The sequence below is a fragment of the Dendrobates tinctorius genome, unplaced genomic scaffold (assembly GCF_039654945.1).
Source record: "Dendrobates tinctorius isolate UK_male_01 unplaced genomic scaffold, ASM3965494v1 ptg000079l, whole genome shotgun sequence".
Lineage (NCBI taxonomy): Eukaryota > Metazoa > Chordata > Amphibia > Anura > Dendrobatidae > Dendrobates > Dendrobates tinctorius.
The window spans coordinates 20,538,035-20,563,302 of NW_027361747.1; the positions used below are offsets into that span (position 1 = coordinate 20,538,035).

General features: G+C 42.5%; 1 protein-coding gene across 2 annotated transcripts in view; it reads left to right on the plus strand.

Moving 5' to 3' along the window:
- TRMT9B (tRNA methyltransferase 9B (putative)) overlaps window positions 1-24,814 on the plus strand; it is an 81,527-nt gene extending 56,713 nt beyond the window's left edge. For both annotated transcript variants that reach the window (XM_073583591.1, XM_073583592.1), the window contains 2 exons: window positions 13,228-13,401; window positions 23,765-24,814. In XM_073583591.1, the coding sequence (XP_073439692.1) occupies window positions 13,228-13,401; window positions 23,765-24,765 (1,175 nt within the window). In that variant the 3' untranslated portion in view covers window positions 24,766-24,814. The remainder of the gene's footprint in view (window positions 1-13,227; window positions 13,402-23,764) is intronic.
- Window positions 24,815-25,268: the final 454 nt, after the last annotated feature.

A 25,268-nucleotide genomic window follows, 5' to 3' on the forward strand; every position in this document is an offset into this window, starting at 1 on the left:
CTCCACCATCCGGTGGGGCTGGCCTCCAGGCCCAGAGGTTCCGCGGAGGGGCTCTCTGCTGGTATCTTGGGCAGCCGCTCCCGTGCGATCCGCCATGGCTCCGCTCCTTCACCCGAGACCGGACTGGCTGTTCGTGAGTCCTAGGTATAGATCTTCTGGCGGAGCTCGACCTCCCGCCGCCATCGCCACTCCAGGCGACCAATGCCTCTACAACCGCAGTGTCGCATCCCGTCCAGTGGGCAGCAATCGAATGGCGCCAAACAGCCGCAGACAATCTTTTCCTCTGTGCCACTCCCTCTGCTGGGTGGGGCGACGGCAGGCCTTTCCACCCACTTGTCATGTTATGTGGGAGCGTCGGCCTCCTGGTACATATTGCCGTCCCCAAGGGTACGTAGGAGGGGCCCCAGTCCATTGGAGACAACGGCAAACACCTGAATCTCTCCTTTGCGCTGAAGCAGCACCGCCATCTTGCTCCAGACCTGGTACCGCCTCGGATCCTCTGCTGGCAACGCAGATACGCCACAGCACTCCCAATTTGTAATCCACAGGTGGGTAATTTGTAATCCACAGGTGTTTATAATCCACACAGTGCAGTCCAAGTCCGTTCCCATTCCTCAGAGGCAAGCCTGCCACAGAAGATATTGTATTAGCGGCCTTGATCCTGCCGACTACGCCAAGTGTAGGGTCGGTGGGCCGGGCTGGGGGGGTGGTCCCTCTGGATACCGCGCAGTAACGTACAGACACAAGCTGGAGGCAAGTTTCGGGTGCAACAGGTCCAAGTTTATTCTTTCTCTCGCCGTCCGCCAGACGGCCTCACAGCACACTGCACTTTTCTTCACAGTTTTCCGGTTACAGAACACATGGTGACACACTTTCTCCAGGGACGTATATTTACGTACCGTCCCCTTTACACTCAGTGACACTCTGACAGCCCTGTCACTGTGGCTGCCTTAGGCCTATACACCAACAGTAATGTTACTGGTCAAACGTCGTTCCAATACGGTGTCCCACACCCGGAGCGTTGTCTATACTGTGGTACTTCATGTCAGGACCACCCCCCTGACTTCCTTTCTCCTCAGTCCCCCTGGTTGGGTTTTCCTCTCCTGTTACCCTTGGGAAAATCAAAAAATTGGGGACTAAAAGATCATGTTTGTGGAAAAAATATGATTTTTTTATTTTCACGCCCGGGAGTTATAAGCTTCTGTGAAGCACTGGGGGGTTCAAAGTGCTCACCACACATCTAGATACGTTCCTTAGGGGGTCTAGTTTCCAAAATGGGGTCACTTGTGGGGGGTTTCTACTGTTTAGGTACATCAGGGGCTCTCCAAAGGCAACATGACACCCGCAGACCATTCCATCAAAGTCTGCATTCCAAAAAGTCACTACTTCCCTTACGAGCCATGACGTGTGCCCATACAGTAGTTTTCTCCCACTTAATAGGGTATCAGCGTCCTCAGGACAAATTGGACAATAACTTTGGGGTCCAACTTCTGTTACCATTGGGAAAATGAAAAAATTGGGGACTAAAAGATCATGTTTGTGGAAAAAAATATGATTTTTTTATTTTCACGCCCGGGCCTTATAAACTACTGTGAAGCCCTTGGGGGTTTAAAGTGCTTACCACACATCTAGATAAATTCCTTGGGGGTCTAGTTTACAAAATGGTTTCATTTTTTGGGGGTTTCCACTGATTAGGCACATCAGGGGCTTTCCAAACACGGCATGGCATCCATTCCCAATTCCAGCCAAAAAAGTCAAATTGCGCTGCTTCCCTTCCGAGCTCTGCCATGCGCCCAAATAGTGGTTTACCCCCACATATTGGGTATCAGCGTACTCAGGACAAATTACACAATAACTTTTGTGGTCCTGTTACCCTTGGAAAAATAAAAATTGAGGGTGAAAAGATCATTTTTGTGGAAAAAATATGATTTGTTAATTGTACGGCTGTACGGTATAAACTTCTATGAAGCCCTTGGGGGATCAAAGTTCTCACCATACATCTAGATAAGTTCCTTGGGGGGGTCTAGTTTCCAAAATAGTGTCATTTGTGGGGGGGTTTCTACTGTTTTGGTACATCAGGGGCTTTCCAAACGCGACATGGTGTCCGATCTCAATTCCAGCCAAAAAAGTCAAATGGCACTGCTTGCCTTCCGAGCTGTGTCTTGCGCCCAAATAGTCGTTTACACCCACATGTGGGGTACCAGCATACTCAGGACAAATTGCACAATAACTTTTAGGGTCCTGTTACCCTTGGGAAAATAAAAATTGGGGGTGAAAAGATCATTTTTTGGAAAAAATATGATTTTTTAATTGTATGGCTGTACGTTATAAACTTCTGTGAAGCCCTTGTGGGTTCAAAGTTCTCACCACATATCTAGATAAGTTCTTTGGGGGGTCTAGTTTAGAAAATGGGGTTACTTGTGGGGGGTTTCCACTGTTTACGTACATCAAGGGCTCTCCAAATGTGACATGGCGTCCGATCTGAATTCCAGCCAATTTTGCATTGAAAAAGTCAAATGGCGCTCCTTCCCTTCTGAGCTCTGCCATGCGCCGAGACAGTGGTTCCCCCCACATATCAGGTATCAGCGTACTCAGGACAAACTGCACAATAACGTTTGCAGTCCAATTTCTCCTGGTACCCTTGGTAAAATAAAAAAAATTGGACCTGAAGTAATTTTTTTGTGAAAAAAAGTTAAATGTTCATTTTTTTTAAACATTCAAAAAATTCCTGTGAAGCACCTGAAGGGTTAATAAACTTCTTGAGTATGGTTTTGAGCACATTGAGGGGTGCAGTTTTTAGAATGGTGTCACTTTTGGGTATTTTCTATCATATAGACCCCTGTTATGAATGAGTCACCTTAGGAGGCAAAAACAGAAATACTAGCTAAGTCCAGAAAACCAGAGAAGTTGGCAGCTATCGGATTGCAGACCCCTGAACCTAACAACAACAACTAGCAGTAGCCGTGGGGGGTTCCTACGGTGCCCTAGACCCCTTGAACACAGCCGGAGAACTACATAGCCTAAAGACAGAAAGGGAAATCTAAACTGCCCCAGAGCAGACCCCAAAGCAATAGGCAGCCCCCAACATATAATGACGGTGAAGCAAGATAAAAAAAACACTCACACAGATAGAAAGATAGGCTGAGCAAATGATGGGGCCCAAGCTAACTAAATAGGACAGAATAGAAAAGCTGCTGTCTGCAATCCGCCAAAACCCTCTCAAAAACAAGAGCCGACAGACTGATAGGGAAAAAAGCCCTGAAGACGCTAGGCTTCAAAAAGACTATCAGTACTCAGGTATTATCTGAAGACAGAGCAAAAAGGAATTCAGCTCACCCAGCAGGGAAAGGCAGAAATCCAGAAAAACAAGGCAAAACAAAACTAAAACACAAATGCAAAAAGTAGAGCAAAAAACTTAGCTTTTGAGGAGCAGAAATCAGACTGGTCTCCAAGAATCCCTCAGAGTAATCACCCGCAAGGCAGAAGGGTGTCGGCTGCCTTATATCCAGTCAGCAATCCCAGTCACCCAGTCATCATCATTCTGCTCAGGTGCTTTGTAATCAGCCTCACTACCTTCCTTCACCAGAAGAGGGAGTTCATCAGACCTCAATGGTGAAGGGGAAAATGAACTCACAACAGTACCTCCCCCTTGAGGAGGGGTCACCGAACCCTCATCCACGCCACCAGGGCGATCAGGGTGAGCCCGATGAAAGGCACGCACCAATCTTTTGGCATGAATATCAGAGGCAGAGACCCTGGAATTATCCTCCTGACCATAACCCTTCCACTTAACCAAATACTGGAGTCTCCGTCTAGCCAGACGGGAATCCAGTATCTTCGCTACCTCATATTCCATGTTACCTTCAACTAATACAGGGTCCGGAGGTGCCACCCCAGGAACAACTGGTTCAACAAACCTCTTCAACAAGGACTTATGAAACACATTATGAATTTTAAATGTGATAGGAAGAGCCAAACGAAAAGAGGCCGGATTAATAATCTCCAAAATCTTGTAAGGTCCAATAAATCTAGGCTTCAACTTAGGAGAAGCCACCTTCATAGCGATATTTTTTGATGATAACCAAACCATATCACCAACCTTAAATTGGGGACCAATGGTCCTATGTCGGTTGGAAAACCGCTGGGCCTTTTCCTGGGAGAGAGATAACTTATCCACCACTTGGTCCCAGATCTGGTGCATTCTCTCCACCACAGTGTCAACACCTGGGCAGGCAGAAGGCTCCACCTGCCCTGAAGAAAATCAAGGATGAAACCCAAAGTTACAAAAAAAAGGTGACATCAAAGTGGCAGAACTAGCTCTATTATTTAAAGCAAATTCGGCCAAGGACAAAAATGAAACCCAATCATCCTGATCAGCGGAAATAAAACATCTCAAATACGACTCCAAGGTCTGGTTTGTTCTCTCCGTCTGCCCATTGGTCTGAGGGTGAAAAGCAGAGGAGAAGGACAACTGAATTCCCAGCTTGGAACAGAAAGTCCTCCAAAATCTAGACACAAATTTAACTCCTCTGTCAGATACAATGTTCTCAGGAATCCCGTGCAAGCGAACCACCTGTTGCAAAAACAGGGGCACCAACTCAGAGGAAGATGGCAACTTAGGGAGTGGTACAAGATGAACCATCTTAGAGAACCTATCACAAATCACCCAAATAACAGTCATTCTCTGAGAGACAGGCATATCAGAGATGAAATCCATTGAAATATGGGTCCATGGCCTCATGGGGACCGGCAAAGGCATCAACAACCCACTAGAGCGAGAACAAGGTTTAGACCGGGAGCAAGTCCCACAGGACTACACAAAATTCCTGACATCACGAGACAAGGCGGGCCACCAAAAAGACCGACTCACCAGATCTCTAGTACCAAAAATACCTGAATGACCAGCCAATCCAGAGCAATGAACTTTAGACATCACTCTCTTCTTCCACTGGTCAGGAACATACAACTTTCCACTGGGACAACGCTCAGGTTTGTCCTCCTGGAACTCTTCCAGAGCACGTCTCAAATCGGGCGAGATGGCAGAAAGAACTACCCCTTCGCCTAAGATGGTAGCAGGCTTGGTCACCACAGGAGAATCAGCAAAGAAGCTCCTAGAGAGGGCGTCTGCCTTGACATTCTTAGTGCCAGGAAGAAAAGAGACCACAAAATCAAAATATGTAAAAAACAAGGCCCACCTAACCTGTCTAGGGTTCAAGCGTTTGGCCGACTCCAGGTAAATCAAATTCTTGTGGTCAGTGAGGACCACGACTTGGTGTTTAGCTCCCTCCAACCAATGTCTCCACTCCTCAAATGCCCATTTCATGGCTAACAGTTCCCGATTCCCCACATCATAGTTACGTTCAGATGGAGAGAACTTTGGGAAAGAAAGCACAGGGATTCATTTTAGATGTTACAGGATCCTTTTGGGACAAAACAGCTCCTGCACCAATCTCAGAAGCGTCCACCTCTACCTGGAACGGGAGTGAGACATCAGGTTGCCGCAATACCGGGGCAGAAGTGAATCTTCGCTTCAGCTCCTGAAAGGAAGAAACAGCCTCCGGAGACCAATTCAACACATCAGCACCCTTTTTAGTCAGATCAGTCAATGGCTTGGCAATACTAGAAAATTTTGCTATAAATTTCCGATAAAAATTAGCAAAACCCAAAAACTTCTGGAGGGCCTTCAAAGAAGTGGGCTGAACCCAATCATAAATGGCCTGTACCTTGGCCGGGTCCATTTCAATAGTTGACGGAGACAAAATAAATCCCAAAAATGAAATCCTCTGTACCCCAAAAAGGCATTTCGATCCTTTGACATACAGGGAATTCTCCCTCAAGATCCGGAACACAGTCCGAACATGTTCCACATGAGAATCTCAATCCTTGGAGAAGATCAAAATATCATCCAGATAGATAATCAAAAATATATCCACAAAGTCTCGGAAAATGTCGTTCATGAAGCACTGGAAGACAGAAGGGGCATTAGTGAGCCCAAAAGGCATCACCAGGTACTCAAAATGTCCCTCCGGAGTATTAAACGCCGTCTTCCATTCATCCCCATGCTTAATGCGGATAAGATTATACACCCCCCCTGAGGTCAAGCTTGGTAAACCAGCAAGCACATTTAACTCTGGAGAATAGATCCGAAATCAGGGGTAACGGATACTGATATTTAATAGTCATTTTGTTGAGGGCACGATAATCAATACAAGGCCTTAATGAACCATCCTTTTTGGCCACGAAAAAAAAAACGGCACCTAAGGTTGAAGAGGATTGTCTTATATGACCCTTCTCCAACGCCTCCTTAATATAGGATCGCATAGCCTCGTGCTCGGGTACAGATAAATTGAAGAGCCGACCCTTGGGAAATTTACACCCCGGGCTTAGTTCAATTGCACAGTCATAACTCCTATGAGGAGGCAAAGACGCAGACTCATTCTCACTAAATACATCATAAAAGTCCGCCAAATAGTCAGGAACATCATGCGACTGAGGAGAGGTGGAAAAAACCAGAGCCTCACTAAGGGCACACCGACAACCCCAACTCACCACAGCCACACAGATTTCCAATCCAAAACTGGATTATGAATTTGCAACCAGGGAAACCCCAGAACAATGGTATCATGCAAATTATGCAACACCAAAAATCTGCAATTTCCTTGATGGTCTGGGGCATTACCACCTGGGTCCAAAACTGAGGTTTATTTTTTGCCAAAGGAGTAGCATCAATCCTCCTCAAAGGGATAGGCGTCCGCAGAGGTGTCATCGGAACTCCACAACGTTTAGCAAAATCCAAGTCCATTAGATTCAGGGCTGCTCCCGAATCCACAAAAGCCTTGGCGGAAAATGTGGACAGGGAGCAGATCAGAGTAATTGCCAGAAGAAAATTAGGTTGAACACCACCCACAGAAAACGTGTGTGCAAAACATTTCTCTCGTTTAGGACAGACAGAAATAATATGCGAGGCATCTCCACAAAAAAAACACAGCTTATTACGCCTTCTGAACTCCTGACGTTGCTCCCTGGACAAAACTCTATCACATTGCATAGGTTCAGACACTTGTTCAACAGGTGGCAACACCTCTCGTGCAGTCCTGCGTTCACGTAAACAACGATCAACCTGAATGGCTAATGACATAGAATCGTCAAGACCAGAGGGAACAGGAAATCCCACCATAGTATCTTTTACGGCTTCTGACAAACCCTTCCGAAAGAGAGCTGCCAAGGCATTATCATTCCAGGTAGTAAGGACCGCCCACTTTCAGAATTTTTGACAGTACAATTCTGCAGAATCTCGACCCTGGCTCAATGCCAACAGAGTCTTTTCAGCCTGATCAATAGCATTAGGTTCGTCATACAACAACCCCAAGGCTTGAAAAAATGCGTTCACATTAGTCAGAATAGGATCATCTGGTTTCAAAGAAAACGCCCAATCCTGGGGATCGCCATGCAGCAAAGAGATGACAATTTTAACCTGCTGCGCGGAGCTCCCTGACGAGTTAGGCTTCAAGGCAAATAGTAATTTACAATTGTTTTTGAAATGCAAAAATTTAGACCGATCCCCAAAAAACATCAGGAGTAGGGATCTTTGGTTCAGCAGCATGTGAATGAGCAAGGTAGGCGGAAATTCCCTGCACTTCCGCAGCGAGCTGCTTCACACGATTGCTTTATCTCCATTGAGAGAAAAAAAAATTCCCCCTACGGCCTCAGAGATATAGAGGAAAAAATATACTTTTTTTTTTTACAATTCTTTCCTGCTATTGAGTACCCTAGGATCTGCGGTGTGGCGGGTGATTCTGTTATGAATGAGTCACCGTAGGAGGCAAAAGCAGAAATACTAGCTAAGTCCAGAAAACCAGAGAAGTTGGCAGCTATCGGATTGCAGACCCCTGAACCTAACAACAACAACTAGCAGTAGCCGTGGGGGGTTCCTACTGTGCCCTAGACCCCTCGAACACAGCCGGAGAACTACATAGCCTAAAGACAGAAAGGGAAATCTAAACTGCCCCAGAGCAGACCCCAAAGCAATAGGCAGCCCCCAAAATATAATGACGGTGAAGCAAGATAAAAAAACACTCACACAGATAGAAAAATAGGCTGAGCAAATGATGGGGCCCAAGCTAACTAAATAGGACAGAATAGAAAAGCTGCTGTCTGCAATCCGCCAAAACCCTCTCAAAAACAAGAGCCAACAGACTGATAGGGAAAAAAGCCCTGAAGACGCTAGGCTTCAAAAAGACTATATCAGTACTCAGGTATTATCTGAAGACAGAGCAAAAAGGAATTCAGCTCACCCAGCGGGGAAAGGCAGAAATCCAGAAAAACAAGGCAAAACAAAACCAAAACACAAATGCAAAAAGTAGAGCAGAAAACTTAGCTTTTGAGGAGCAGGAATCAGACTGGTCTCCAAGAATCCCTCAGAGTAATCACCCGCAAGGCAGAAGGGCGTCGGCTGCCTTATATCCAGTCAGCAATCCCAGTCACCCAGTCATCATCATTCTGCTCAGGTGCTTTGTAATCAGCCTCACTACCTTCCTTCACCAGAAGAGGGAGTTCATCAGACCTCAATGGTGAAGGGGAAAATGAACTCACAACAGACCCCTCAAAGTGACTTCAAATGTGAAGTGGTCCGTAAAAATAAAATGGTGTTGCAAAAATGAGAAATCGCTGGTCAACTTTTAACCCTTATAACTTCCTAACAAAAAAAAAAATGTTGGTTCCAAAATTGTGCTGATGTAAAGTAAACATGTGTGAAATGTTATTTATTAAGTTTTTTGTGTGATATATCTCTATGATTTAAGAGCATAAAAATTCAAAGTTGGAAAATTGCAAAATTTTCGCCAAATTTCTGTTTTTTTCACAATTAAACGCAAGTCATATCAATGAAATTTTACCACCTACATGAAGTACAATATGTCACGAGAAAACTGCCAGAATCACCAGGATCCATGGAAGCGTTCCAGAGTTATTACCTCAGAAAGGGACAGTGGTCAGAATTGTAAAAAAATTGGCCCAGTCATGAACGTGGAAACCACCCTTGGGGGTTAAGGGATTAAATATGAGATTTACAGTTCAGAAAAACACTCAGTTCTCTGATCAGTGACTGGGAGGCTGTGGTTGGCGCTGTCCAAAAAGTTGATTGTCAACAGAAAGACTCCATGGATGGAAGGATTATTGCTGTTATTGAAAAGAATGGTGGCTATATTGGTCACTGATATTTTTTGGGGGGAAATTTTGAAAATGTATTTTTGTACATTTTGATTTGTTTGGTTATTATTTTCACTTTAACCCCTTCATAACCAAGCCTATTTTGACCTTAATGACCAGGCCATTTTTTGCAATTCTGACCAGTGTCCCTTTATGAGGTAATAACTCTGGAACGCTTCAACGCATCCTAGCGATTATGAGATTATTTTTACGTGACATATTGGGCTTCATGTTAGTGGTAAATGTAGGATGATAATTTTTGCGTTTATTTGTGAAAAAAATGGAAATTTGGCGAAAATTTAGAAAATTTTGCAATTTTCAAATTTTGAATTTTTATTCTGTTAAACCAGAGAGTTATGTGAAACAAAATAGTTAATAAATAACATTTCCCACATGTCTACTTTACATCAGCACAATTTTGGAAACAAAAGTTTGTTTGTTAGGAAGTTATAAGGGTTAAAATTGACCAGGGACTTCTCATGTTTACAACAAAATTTACAAAACCATTTTATTTTTAGGGACCACCTCACAATTGAAGTCACTTTGAGGGGTCTATATGGCAGAAGATACCCAAAAGTGACACCATTCTAAAAACTGCATCCCTGAAGCTACTCAAAATTGCATCCAAGAAGATTATTAACCCTTCAGGTGCTTCACAGGAACTAAAGCAACGTGGAAGGAAAAAAATGGACATTTTAATTTTTCAAACAAAATTTTTCGTTTAACATCAATTTTTTTCATTTTCACATGGGTAACAGGATAAAATGGATCATAAAATTTGTTGGGCAATTTCTCCTGAGTACACCAATACCTCATATGTGGTCATAAACCACTGTTTGGGCACATGGCAGGGCTCAGAAGGGAAGGAGCGCCATTTGACTTTTTGAATGGAAAATATGCTAGAATATTTAGCGGTTGCCATGACACGATTGGAGAGTCCCTGTGTGCCTAAACATTGGAACTCCCCCACAACTGACCTCATTTTGGAAACTAGACCCTCCAAGGGACTTATCTTGATGCATAGTGAGCACTTTGAACCCCCAGGTGCTTCACAAATTGATCAGTAAAAAAAAGTATTTTTCACAAAAATTTTCTTTCAGCCTCAGTTTTTTCATTTTCACATGGGTAACAGGATAAAATGGATCCTAAAATTTGTTGGGCAATTTCTTCTGAGTACACCGATACCTCATATGCGGTCATAAACCACTGTTTGGGTGCACGGCAGGGCCCGGAAGGGAAGGAGCGCCATTTGACTTTTAGAATGGAAAATTAGCTCCAATCAGCGGACAGCAGGTCGCGTTTGGAGAGCCCCTGTGTGCCTAAACATTGGAGCTCCCCCACAAGTGTCCACATTTTGGAAACTAGACCTCCCAAGGAACCTATCTAGATGCAAGAGTGAGCACTTTGAACCCCCAAGTGCTTCACAGAAGTTTATAACACAGAGCAGTGAAAATAAAAAAAATATTTTTTTTCCTCAAAAATGATTTTTTAGCCCGCTATTTTTTATTTTCACAAGGCTAACAGGAGAAAATGGACCACAAAAGTTGTTGTGCAATTTGTCCTGAGTACACCAATACTCCATATGTCGGGGGGACCACTGTTTGGGTGCATGGGAGAGCTCAGAAGGGAAGGAGCTCCATTTTGGAATGCAGACTTTGATGGAATGTTCTGTGGGCGTCTTGTTGCGTTTGCAGAGCCCCTGATGTGCCTAAACGGTAGAAACACCCCACAGGCGACCCCATTTTGGAAACTAGACCTCCCAAGGAGCTTATCTAGATGTGTAGTGAGCACTTTGAACCCCCAAGTGCTTCACAGAAGTTTATAAACGCAGAGCCATGAAAATAAAAAATCATTTTTTTTTCATCAAAAATGATTTTTTAGCCCGCTATTTTTTATTTTTCCAAGGGTAACAGGATAAACTGGACCCCAAAAGTTGTTGTACAGTTTGTCCTGAGTACGCTGGTACCCCATGTGGGGGGAACCACTGTTCGGGCACACTTCGGGGCTCGAAATGGAGGGAGCACTGTTTGACTTTTGAACTCAAAATTGGCTGGAATAAATGGTGGCGCCATGTCGCGTTTGGAGACCCCGTGATGTGCCTAAACAGTGGAAACCCCTCAATTCTAACTCCAACCCTAACCCCAACACACCCTTAATCCAAACCCAAATCATAACCCTAACCACAACCTTAACCCTAACACATCCCTAACCCTAATCCCAACTCTAACCCTAACCACAAGCCTAACCCTAATCCCAACCACAACCCACCCCTAATCTTATCCCTAATTCCAACCCTAATCCCAACCCTAACCCTAATTCCAACCCTAACCCTATTTACAACCCTAATTCTAACCCTAACCCTAATTCCAACCCTAATGGAAAAATAAAAATATTTTCTTTATTTTATTATTTGTGCCTACCTATGGGGTTGATAAAGGGGGGGGTTTATTTGCTTTTTTATTTTGATCACTGTGAGAGTTTATCACAGTGATCAAAATGAATAAATTAATCTGCAGCCGGCAGATTCCGGCGGGCGCACTGCGCATGTGCCCGCCATTTTCCAAAATGGCGGCGCCCATGATTCGGGACGGCGGGACATTGGAACAGCCAGAGGGACATAGGAGGTACCGGGGGGAGAGGGATTGAAAGGTGGGTGGGGAGCGGAGGGGGAGTAAATGATGATGGCGGCGGCAGATCGTTGCCGTCAATCGGTGGTGGGGGCTGATCGCCCCCGCCAGTTGGGGTGGGGGGGTCGGATCTCGGTCTCCAGCCATGGCAGATGCAATTGGATTGTAATATTTCACCAAATTTCATTGAAATTAAATATTAAAAATCGCTCTGATTGGCTGTTAAAAGTGAAACAGCCAATCAGAGCGATCGTAGCCACGTGGGGGCTAAGCCACCCCCCCCCGCGTGGTGAAGTACAACTTTCTGTCACTGCTGGTCGGGTGACCTTTTAGTGAACCCCGGTCACTTGACCCGCAGGAGGGCAATCAATTCTTGACGCCACATAGGCGTCATTGGTCGGATTGGCACCGACTTTCATGACGCCTACGTGGCGTCATTGGTCAGGAAGAGGTTAACCCCTTTCCGACATGGGGTATAGTAGTAGAACCCGCACCTTTCCGGGCACATGACAGCTGATCTATACAACTGACATGTGCTCACAACAGCCATGGGTGGCATCGTGATCTACCAATAGCTGTTAACTAGTAAAATGCCACTGTCAATATCTAACATCGGCATTTAACTCGCGCTTACTAGAAGCGTGTTGTAAATCCAAAGTTCACCACACAACCTGACGGAACTAGAGAGGTTCTGCAAGGAAGAATGGCAGAGGATCCCTAAATCCAGGTGTGAAAAACTTGATGCATCATTCCCAAGAAGACTCATGGCTGTACTAGCTCAAAAGGGTGCTTCTACTCAATACTGAGGAAAGGGTCTGAATACTTATGACCATGTGATATTTCAATTTTTCTTTTTTAATAAATTTGCAAAAATTTCTACATTTCTGTTTTTTTCAGTCAAGATGGGGTGCAAAGTGTACATTGAGAAAAAATGAACTTTTTTGAATTTACCTAATGGCTGCAATGAAACAAAGAGTGAAAAATGTAAAGTGGTCTGAATACTTTCCATACCCACTGTAGTTACATAATAATCCTGCTCACTAATAGTTGCCCGATAATTCAGCACACATAGATATTCTCCTAAGAAAGATAAAACCTCACTTTTACTTTCTCAAATATTCAGGTTTATTAACTTTCTGGCTTGACTGACAGCACCGGAGTTGTTGCATAATAAAATTAATAATGAAAAATAAAAATTGTCTAATAATTGTGCACCCGGTCTAGATGATACAAATGTCATATGTCAGGGTGCATAAATGAGGCTTGTCAATTGAAATGTCTGATTGGCAAGTCCTCGTATTTGTATCAACCTCAGTTGTGATATTTATTAATGCCTGTACCAGTTTCTCTGTATATAGCAAATTCATAAAAAACTCACATTTTTTTATTGCAGGTTGTGGTACAGGAAAGTATCTCAGTGTGAACTGTAACACGTATAATCTTGGCTGCGATTACTGTGAACCTTTAGTGGAGATTGGTAGAAATAACAACCTTGAAGTCATGGTATGCGACAACCTGAATCTCCCTTTTAGGGATAAGTGCTTCGACACCGTCATCTCTATTGGAGGTAAGTCTGATATTTGTGCTAAGGTTAAGCAATTACTGTGTATTACTGGCAAATAATGCTGCCATTTTCATCCCTATCTATCAGCAAAGGATACATTTTCATTACTCTGGCACCTTTTAGTCTGGATAATCCAACACAAGACAAAAAGAGGCTGAAGTACGGAATATTTTGTTGCTTTGGCATTTACACAGTTAAGTGGAGAAGTTTTGTAATTGCCTCAAAAATGCCGGGTTCCAACGGCTGTATTACATGGTCGGTACATGGGCCGCAGTTCCCGGACAGAATGCCGGTCTACTGACCCGAGCTGACAACCTCATAGGTATATTTATGGTCAGGAGCCCCACCGTCAGTCGGGCATTGCGGCCCATACACGGAACATATAATACAGACGTCTCAACCTTGCATTTTACCTCATTTTAAGAGAAGTTTTCAATGGATTTTTTTATTTTAAATTCAAGAAGACTTTAAATATTCGGGAAAAAAAGATGGTCCTCAGAGGTGGAACACAAATAATGGTGATGGGTACCGGTCACTGAGGATCAAGAGAAGACAGATTCTTCAGTTTTGTATGTCAAATTGGAGAGAACTGTGGATGTGGTTGGTCCCAGTGGCCTTAATATGTCATCTAAGGTACTCAGTTGGCTAAATAATTTTATGTAACCTAGCTTGGACAATGTCTGCAATGTGAACAAGGCCCTGCGTTCAGATGAGCCGCATCCAAAGTGTTCTTAAGGACTCATCTCAGTTATTGCTGTACCTGTATACATAATTTTTAAAGATTCTTTAATGACTGGTTCTTTTCCGAGTGACTGGCACATAGCTAATGTAGTGTCTATTTTTACACAGGGCTCCAGGTCTTTCACAGGTAATTTTAGACTTGTAAGCTTAATGTCTATTGTGGGGAAAATGTTCAAGGACTTGTAAGGGATTATATACAGGAGTATGTGATAGAAAATAACATTGTAAGGATCACCGAAACAGTTTTAAGGACAGAAGTTGTCAAACTAACCTGAATTCTGTAGTCATTATGAAAAGGTGAGTAGAAACCTAGACAAAGGAGTAGCTGTGAATATAGTGTTTGACGCTGAAATGGAGATGTACAGTGGGGAAAAAAAAGTATTTAGTCAGTCAGCAATAGTGCAAGTTCCACCACTTAAAAAGATGAGAGGCGTCTGTAATTTACATCATAGGTAGACCTCAACTATGGGAGACAAACTGAGAAAAAAAAAATCCAGAAAATCACATTGTCTGTTTTTTTTGTCATTTTATTTGCATATTATGGTGGAAAATAAGTATTTGGTCAGAAACAAGCAATCAAGATTTCTGGCTCTCACAGACCTGTAACTTCTTTAAGAGTCTCCTCTTTCCTCCACTCATTACCGGTAGTAATGGCACCTGTTTAAACTTGTTATCAGTATAAAAAGACACCTGTGCACACCCTCAAACAGTCTGACTCCAAACTCCACTATGGTGAAGACCAAAGAGCTGTCAAAGGACACCAGAAACAAAATTGTAGCCCTGCACCAGGCTGGGAAGACTGAATCTGCAATAGCCAACCAGCTTGGAGTGAAGAAATCAACTGTGGGAGCAATAATTAGAAAATGGAAGACATACAAGACCACTGATAATCTCCCTCGATCTGGTGCTCCACGCAAAATCCCACCCCGTGGGGTCAGAATGATCACAAGAACGGTGAGCAAAAATCCCAGAACCACGCGGGGGGACCTAGTGAATGAACTGCAGAGAGCTGGGACCAATGTAACAAGGCCTACCATAAGTAACACACTACGCCACCATGGACTCAGATCCTGCAGTGCCAGACGTGTCCCACTGCTTAAGCCTGTACATGTCCGGGCCCGTCTGAAGTTTGCTAGAGAGCATTTGGATGATCCAGAGGAGTTTTGGGAGAATGTCCTATGGTCTGATGAAACCAAACTGGAACTGTTTGGTAGAAACACAACTTGTTGTGTTTGTAGGAAAAAGAATACTGAGTTGCATCCATCAAACACCATGCCTACTGTAAAGCATGGTGGTGGAAACATCATGCTTTGGGGCTGTTTCTCTGCAAAGGGGCCAGGACGACTAATCCGGGTACATGAAAGAATGAATGGGGCCATGTATCGTGAGATTTTGAGTGCAAACCTCCTTCCATCAGCAAGGGCATTGAAGATGAAACGTGGCTGGGTCTTTCAACATGACAATGATCCAAAGCACACCGCCAGGGCAACGAAGGAGTGGCTTCGTAAGAAGCATTTCAAGGTCCTGGAGTGGCCTAGCCAGTCTCCAGATCTCAACCCTATAGAAAACCTTTGGAGGGAGTTGAAAGTCCGTGTTGCCAAGCGAAAAGCCAAAAACATCACTGCTCTAGAGGAGATCTGCATGGAGGAATGGGCCAACATACCAACAACAGTGTGTGGCAACCTTGTGAAGACTTACAGAAAACGTTTGACCTCTGTCATTGCCAACAAAGGATATATCACAAAGTATTGAGATGAAATTTTGTTTCTGACCAAATACTTATTTTCCACCATAATATGCAAATAAAATGAAAAAAAAAACAGACAATGTGATTTTCTGGATTTTTTTTTCTCAGTTTGTCTCCCATAGTTGAGGTCTACCTATGATGTAAATTACAGACGCCTCTCATCTTTTTAAGTGGTGGAACTTGCACTATTGCTGACTGACTAAATACTTTTTTTCCCCACTGTATAGGAATAGAAAGTAAGGTTTTGTAATTATGTTGAAAACTGGCTCAAAGAGCACAGAGAGTCATGGTTGATGACGACTAGTCGGAATGGTATCTGGTTATATATGTGGTTGATCTTCTATTATTCAACTTCTAATTTCTGATGACACCAAGCTATGCAGTATAGAGCAGTCTATGGAAGATGTTCACAAGTTACCAGATGAGTTGGACAAAACTAAGGAATTTGATATCCATGTGGCAGATGAGGTTCAATATGGAGATATGTAAAGTCATACACGTAGGCATTAATAATATGCAGATCCATATGTTCTAGGGGGGATGAAACTAGGAAAGTTACTTGTAGAGATGGATCTATGTGTACTTGTAGATCACAGACTGAACAACAGCATGCCATGTCAATCAGCGACTTCTAAGGTGAGCCAGGATACTGTCATGTATTAAGAGGTATGAACTTGCGGAACAGTGATGTAATACTACCACTTTACATGGTGTTAGTGCAACCTTTGGAATATGCAGTTCAGTTTTAGATACCAGTTAATAGAAAAAATGCCCTGCAGTTAGAAAAGAAAGAAGATTCATAAAACTGATAAGGGGCATGGAGGATCTTATTTATGAGGTAGAATTAAAGGGAATCTGTCACCACATTTGACTATCTAAATTATTACTATTGGCAGCCGCAAAAAGTCCTCCATGTGTCTCATATTACATGCCTTGTTGTTGATAAATCATCTTTTATCCCTTTCTGTAAAAGACGTCTTCCAGGCTATGGGGAGGATGCTGCCTGGAAGATAACTCTGCCTCCAGAGCTTACTATAAATAGAAGTGCGAAAAGGAGATAAATCCAGCGAGCCAAGTTTGAAGTACATAAAAAATCTTTTTCTTTATTTCAAACGTAGATTAAAAATATTTATCCATAGCAGCATATTGTAGATATAGGCAGAGATAGGAAAAATTACTGCTGTAAAGCGCACGGCAAGACGCGTTTCGGCTAGACCTTTATCATTGCCATAATGATTGTTGGCAAGCGCTCCTGTCATTTATCCGTTGCTGAGAGCCTACACAGTATAGCAGCTTATCTTTTGAACCAACCGGGTAAGCTGGCATTTTTTCTTTTTTATAAATAGAAGTGGGCAGTTATTTTCCAGGCAGCGACCGCCCCATAGCCCGGAAGAGGTCATTTACATTTAAGACATCAGATTGCAGATATCAGGTTATCATTTTATTCGATGGCTTAGGTGAGTTGATCCTACTGACATATTCCCTTTAAGGGATTACATTTATTTAATCTTGAGAAGTGACGGCTATCAAGGGAACATGATTAACTACTACAAATACATAAATGGCCCATACAACAGCTATTGTCAAAACCTGTTTCATGTAAAACCCCTTGAAAAGACAAAGGGGCATGCTCTCTCCCTGGAGAAAGAAAGGTTGAATTACCAGAGTAGACATGGCATCTTTACCATAAGAACTATTAATCTGTGGAATATTCTGCTTCAAGAGATGGTGACAGCGGGATCCGCCTATGGTTCCAAAACAGATTGAGATTTTTTTTAAAAGAAAATAACAAATCATTATGTAAATGTGTAAAGTTCTCTTATGAAAGTTTGGTACAGTGTATCAACATTTGAGATCAGGAGGGACAGATTCGCTTTTTGGGGGTGTAGTATGTGTGCCGACTGTGGGGTGGTCGCCTTCGGCCGCAGAAAAGACTGGAGGCAGAGGCAGAAAATCCTTTCAATCTGGTTCAAACTTTATTCGGTGTCCTCTTGACATCCACAGCAGACATGTCAGCTCCTGCCCCCTGGCGTGGGTATCTGTCACCTTCCTCCTGCTTCGATTGGCGAAGACCCTCCGGGTTCTTTCACCGTGGCTGCCGTTAGCCAAGGGTTAGCACTGTGGCCGTGGGCCTAAGTCTGCCCGCTGTACACCTACTCACTCTTCAGTGTCCCAGCCGTCCGGTATCCAAACCTTGCGTCAGTCACTGCCGTCCCGTCCTGCGGCTGCCTCCTCAGGGCCACCCCCCTCTCTGAGTATCCGTCTCTGGCTCTCCTCTGTCCTTCCTGAGCTTCTCTCTCTGTCCTCTCCTGTGCTCTTCTCACTTCTTTCTTCCTTTGGGTGTCTCTCTGCCCTGCCCCCTGGGACTCTCCTCCCTTATATCTCCTCTTTCTGGAAATCCCCTTCTCAATCCCGTAACTCCGCCCACCATGACTATGCAGTTTCCCTAGCCTAAGGCCTGCTGTTAAGTCCTTTTCTCACTGCTCTCTGTCTCCATCTTGGGGCCAAAACTCATTACTACGTCATCCTGTTTCTCACTGCTCTCTGTCTCCATCTTGTCGCCAAAACCTGGTACTATGTAGTCCTGCACTAATTCCCAGCTGTTAACCATACACATACAATAAAGCATAGTGCACATCATCCTTTACAAGTTCTTTCCATCTCAGACAGGTCCATGGGTCAGTCCACCCCCTACAGGGGTAGCCTTGATCAGGCATTGTGGTTGTGCATATCCCCCTTTTCTTTGTAATTCCCATCCCTTAGTTGAACTATAATGACTGATTCTGGAACAGTGTATCTTTTTTTCCCCCTGTACACCTCTCTTCCAAAGTTATGCCCCCCAGAAAGAAATAAATGCTAATTTTCCCTTCAACCATCGGGGGAAACATCACAGAACTTCTTTCACAGAGTAGGAAAAGCATTTCCGTGGTATACACCATGTTGGTTGATGGAAACATTTTCAGCTCCTATGGAATGGAGGGGAATTAGAGGTGCAGCACTATTTGGAGGAGGTACTCAATATAAATTGAAATTAAATTTTTAATTAAAAAATCCATCAAAAGGTCCTTTTTCAACAGAACAATAAGTGGCTGCAATTTCTATCTGGTACTGCATATATTGACTTACTCCCACTTTTCCTTGTCCCACCTCTACCGGCTCTGTATGGAGATGTCATCTAGTTTGATGTCACAGTATATCCATATTATAAAACAATAATCATTAATGTAATATAATGATTGTTCTGTCTCCAACATAATTAATGACTCCTGAACTGTCTATTTTGATAACATACAATGATTGCTGTATGTATAGAATGTTCAGAATTCCATAGTTTAATGTTTAGTGTTTTTGGTTCCATCTAGTGGCCGAAGTCTTAACTGCAGGTTATTATGCATTTTATTTACTGTATTCTTTCCCTCCAATTCACAATGTATTCTGGGTAAGTTTGCAAAGTACCATGGTCTATTCCAGCCCCTTTTTCTGTTCAGTCTGCCATTTTCTATCAAGTCTGCATACTGGAAGCACCTCATCCCTCTTCTCCCCCTGCGTTAGCATCGCTGGTAGGTGACATGTTCCCTCTATATATTCCTATCTCCCACATTAGCCAGCTTAGTTAGTTCCCCTGCTCAGCTATCAGTGCAGACATGTATGTTGCATGTGTGTATGTATTTCTATGAACTTACCACTGATTGTGTTCATGTATTTTTGTTGTAGTTTCACCATCTATATACCTACATTCAATAAACCACAGATTCAACTACAGTCTCCCTTATTGGACCCCAGTATAGCGGTTTAGCTGCTTGTTAAGCTATATGAATCCCTTTCATTTAGCTGAAGACAGGACAATGATCCTTCTAAGACCTCATTCAACAGTCCGTTTTTTTTTTTTACATACAAGGAAAAAAAGTTTTCCCATCAGTGTGCTAGATCCAGTTGTCACCCATTTTTGTTATTTGTGTCCGTTTTTCCATCAGTGTGGCATGTTACTCTTGTATACAAAATACTTGTATGACACATGGATGGCATCCGTGTGTTATTTTTTTTAAGGACCCATTGATCTGAATGGATGAATTAGATACTTGTCTGGGATCAAGCACAAACACGTCTCTGCTTTTTCTTTGCGTATCCGTCTCTGAAATCTCCTGTTTCTGAATGAAAATCATAACTTTTGTGAAACTTTCTTATTTCCTTGGTGATTATGTTGTGGCGGATTACAATGACATCGGAGAGGAAATGACGAGTATAGTGATGACTAAGATGTACCTGCTTATTATAAGGGCTTTTATTCCCCATTTAATATTTCTATAAATACCAATCACTAAAATACACGACCATCTCACATCGTCATTCTCAGTGGAAGCATTTATCTGCCCGTACTGAGTCATCGATAGTGCACTCTACTATACAATTCTCTAATGTATTTTCAGTATTCATACGTCATCGTTTTTAAGCTATTTGCTTGCTGTTATTTAATAGGAACCTTCATTCTTTATTTTCAGGACTAATAAAACTCTTCGGTGATAATGTAATTGACATTTGCGTATAGGACTTGTTAGGGTGTGTTCACACTGATGTGTTTTCAAGAGTTTTTCAAAACTCTCCAAAAACTATAAAGAGTTAAAAAAACACAGGTTGGGAAGTTTCTACTCCAAACACTCTTGAAAAAACCTCACTGTGAACATACTCTTATAGTATGCGCATACAGAGTTTATTTGAGTTGGTCAAAAACAACCAGTTTTCCAGTGGAAACCAGTTCAGGAAACGCCACTTCTTTGGGGAGTATTTTTTTTTTAAGTTCTACATTTCCTGAAACACTTTAAGTGTTTTTTCAGCAATTTTGGGGAGTTTGTTCCTGGAGAATTTTTTGCGGATTGGACAGTGCTTATTTTAAAGCATATTCCGTTAGGTGCCACTTCAAAGAAGTGACATACACTTTTTTTTCTCCCACCAGGGTTTTTTAAAACCTATATCGGTAGAAAGTGCTGAAAAGACTGAACATGCAGTATGATCAGCAAAGTGGTTTTATAATAGAAATATTAGGCTTGTTTCATATTTGCGTCTGTGTGCGCAGCGTTTCATCCGCATAGATCCACATGCGTCATGTGTACCTATCTTTAACATGGTGTACGCAGGGGCATGCATTTGCATCAGTTTGCATGCGTCTGCATACGCATGCATAGTTTTTTGGTGTACGGCGGGGTCCGGTGAACGCAACATGTTGGATTTTTGGAAGCAGCAAAAATCCGTAAAATATGCGCAGTCCTGCGCATGCGGATGTGTGTAAAAAAATGCATTACTGTCTATGGGAACGCATGCGTACGCAAGGACATGCGTACGCCATGCGTTCGATACGCGTGCGTTCTTCAAAATGTCATTAGAAAGCCAATGAGACACGCCCATTTTTGTCTGTCATATCGAACGCATGCGCATAAACAACGCAAACGCATGCAAACGCAGCGGGTTTTTTTGCTTCATGCGTAAGATGATGCTGATAAAAAACACTGCGTAAACATGCGTTTGCATGTGTGTTTGAGAATGTGGCTGATACGCTGCGGACCTAAACGCTAATGTGAACCTAACCTAATGTGTAGATTTTACAGCAAATTCACCATGGATTGCATCCCGTCAAAAATGAAAAGTGGTGAAATATCTAATGAACATTTATGACAAAACTGCAACAGAAATTTTTTTGGTAAAATCTTGTCAACTTGCCTGGTACTGTAATCAGCTACACAAATCCACATGAAAAATTGGCAGCATATCGGTCACTCATGGTTTCACCATATTAGCTCTCGTTATTGTTTGACCACTCGATATTGTCATGCTAAACAGGAAAAGTCTGAAGTTTCTTGAAAATGTAATTTTTTCATGAATTTTGGTGGTATCGGCTGAACTTCTGATCTGTAGGGGGCCTCCTGACTCCTTCCCAAATGATGATGTCAAGGAAGAGAAAGATCAGGCTATTGGAATTTAAGCGGCTGATCTTTTTCTCAGGGAGATAAGCTGTTGCAGGAGACATCTGGCAGCGGCTCTTTCATTGAGATCTCAGGAGCACTCAGCCAATTGTATTTTCAGAGCCTCAGGATATCGCTGTTGATCAGCGGAGGTTGGAAGGTATGCTGTGCATGAAAACTTTGACCAATTTTGGCTTACAAATACTAAGGTAGAATACTGACCAAATAAAGGACTTATGACTGTGTTCTTTGTGAAAGCTTCCCAGTCCAATTAAAACCAAACTGTATGTGATGATATAGAATAATGATATGCCATTCATAGCATGGTGAGAAACCCTTTAGTATTTTCCTTCCATGAAACAAACTGTCCAAGCTCAAACCCAAAAATCGGCCTCACAACATTTTTCTTTTCTACCAGATGCCACCATATTTAGCAAAGTTCTATTTTCCTTAATCACAATTGTCCTTTTGACGGCTGGATGGTGAACTGTGGTTTCAGTAAAAGTGAGCATAGACAATTTAAGCCATTGCTTAGTATTGTGCATGTTTTATGAGGTTTCTGTTCTGTTACTCCTATAAGAAACAATTCACTAAAGCTTCTAGTTAATAGTTTTGAGATTGCGTCGCTTTTAAAGTCAGTTTTTAACTCAAAAGTCATTTTTTCTACCAAGATCTTCTAATAGGACTTACAGACTTGAAATATTTTTGTGGCGTTCACCATGAAGTTCAATTGGTATCTTTACTGTGGTGAGATTATGTAACATTTTTCCATAAAGCATGCTTTTTTAAGTGTTAGGCTAGTTTCACATTAGCGTTCTGGTGCGCAGCGCAGGGCCGCGCTAAGCCCCGCCCCTGGCCACCCCCCCTCCGGTCAGTTCCTCCTCTGATCGCATGAGGCTGCATGTGATCAGCGTATCCTATATTTAGCGTTGGATACACTGACCGTGCGCTGGCCTGGTTTTGCTGGCGCTGTGCCCAGCACACAAAAACGCACTATGTTGCATGTTTGTGCTCTGGGCGCAGCGCCAGCAAAATCAGACCAGTGCACGGTCAGCGCACGATCAGCTTATCCAACACTAAATATAGGATACGCTGATCGCATGCAGCCTCATGCGATCAGAGGAGGAACTGACCGGAGGGGGCGCGGCCGGGGCGGGGCTTAGCGGCAGCCCTGCGCTGCGCACAAAAACGCTAGTGTGAAACTAGCCTTAGAAAAAGTTCTATTTTTTTTATTTTTTAAGCTGAGCTTAGCTCAGGAGCTGAGAAGAGTTTAACTATGTTTATTGCATGTTGCTGAAAGATCAGTGGTGTGAAACGGCAAATGCTGCTCTATTGATGCATGACACAAAAGATACCCACTACCATATGCATCAACTTTAGCAGCATTTGTAGTTTCACATCACTGATCTGTCAGCTGCAGAAAGCAAGCAAAGCTCTGCACTTTTTAGTTATGTGGACTGCAGTAGAGTTGAGCTCTGAGAGAAACCAGTTAACAGTTGTATAAAACCACACAGGCAGCTATTCGAATGTAGATGGCAGCAGATAATTCAGTAAAGCAGAGTACTCTATAAGAGCACAGAGTGAAACGAAGCATAAGGTGAATTGTACACTTAGATTAGCTTGATTTAGTTTGATGACAACTTTGAGAAATGAGGGAAGGGATCTGCAGCACTGAAGAGAAGCAAGTGCTGCCGGAAATATAGTTTTTGCTTATTTGAATAGATAGAGATGAAAAAGTATGCAACCAGAAAAACTTTATGTTGGGCTTAGTATGTATATAAACAGTAATTGGGCATTAACTGTGCTTTGTGAAAAATAGTGAGATTGCTAGAAACACCCTTTGATTTAATTGTAGAGCTGGTCGAAAAGTTATAAATATGTTTCCAACAGTAAATTGTAATGTTTTCTGTGTTTTTTTTCTTAGTGATTCATCATTTTTCTACTAAGCAAAGAAGAATTCGGGCAATAAAAGAAATGGCAAGAATTTTGCATCCTGGTGGTCAGATAATGCTGTATGTTTGGGCAATGGAACAAAAAAGCCGTCGGTTTGAAAAGCAAGACGTATTTGTGCCATGGAACAAAGCATTACTGCCTCGACGGAACCCAGAAACAAACCAGTGTGAAAATAAAGAAGATTCCAATACTATATCACATGGCATCAGCTCAAAGTTGGTTCAGCAGTCAGGGAGCATCAACTTACATAACTTGAAGCAGACTTTTGATTCTAAGCAATTACACAACACTAGCACCTGTAGAGCAAGTGAAACATGCTGCATGAAGTTTCCTAATGACGACAGTAGACTCTACAGTGCTATTGGAAAATCTATTCGCTCATGGTTCTTCTCCAGATCCCTTGATGAGTCCACCTTGAGGAGGCAGATTGATAAGATGAAGTCACTCAGCCCTGTGAGTGGTTGGGTGAATAGCGCTGTGTCTGTGCAACCTTCTCGAAACTGTAGTCTGGACCTTGGACACCAGAGGTTCCTACTAAAGGAGACCAGTTTTGACGATGATGATGTTTTTATTAAAAGTGAAACGGTCAAAAAACATCAATGGTTTCTAGCTTTAGATCCCTCCAAAAATGGGAGACACGTTGGTTTGGTTCGTAATGATGTAAAGCAAAACTTTCAGCCAGATGTCAAATACTGTAACTGTATTTGTAACAATGAAGGTGATGCAGGTAGCCAAAACAGAGTCTTAAAGAGAACTTCAACCACAGAGTCCAGTGACTCAGTCTTGGATGAGACCGTGGCAGCTAGTGACCAAGAAGCAGATGCTTTTGACTCTAAGGCATATATGCGCTACTATCACGTTTTCCGCGAGGGGGAACTGCGTAGTATCTTGGAAAACGATGTTCCAGAACTTACCGTTATAAGTTCTTCTTTTGACCATGGAAACTGGTGTCTAATTGCGGGAAAAAAATAATTAACCCTATAAGAGTTTCCATTTTTAAATGAAGTAATTTTTAATTTGTGCTACTAAGTTTTATTCTATTTCCTTTTTGTTCTGCAGAAATAATAGTTTTTGTTATTTATTTTTAAATGTGCAAATGGCAATACTTGAAAATAATGTTTTATACAGATTAGTATCAGATTGGCTGATTATTGGGCATTTTTACCATTCTTGTTATAAATATTCTTTAATTGATTTTTTTTTAACAAGAAATGGATAACGAAGCAATACTAATTATGGAAAAAAGACATTATTACATGAAGGTTTTATAGTTGTCATCTATCATTAGTGGTAATTTATCTGTATCTGTCCTGTAGGTAGTATGACCAGAATAATTAGAAACTTTTAGATTACTATTATTGGTATTATTAGCATTATAGTTAGTATTCTTTTACTATAGGAATTTACTGAAGAAGTCCCACAAAAGTACTGTACATGGTATACAGCAAATAAACATGTATTTCAGGGCACCGTCC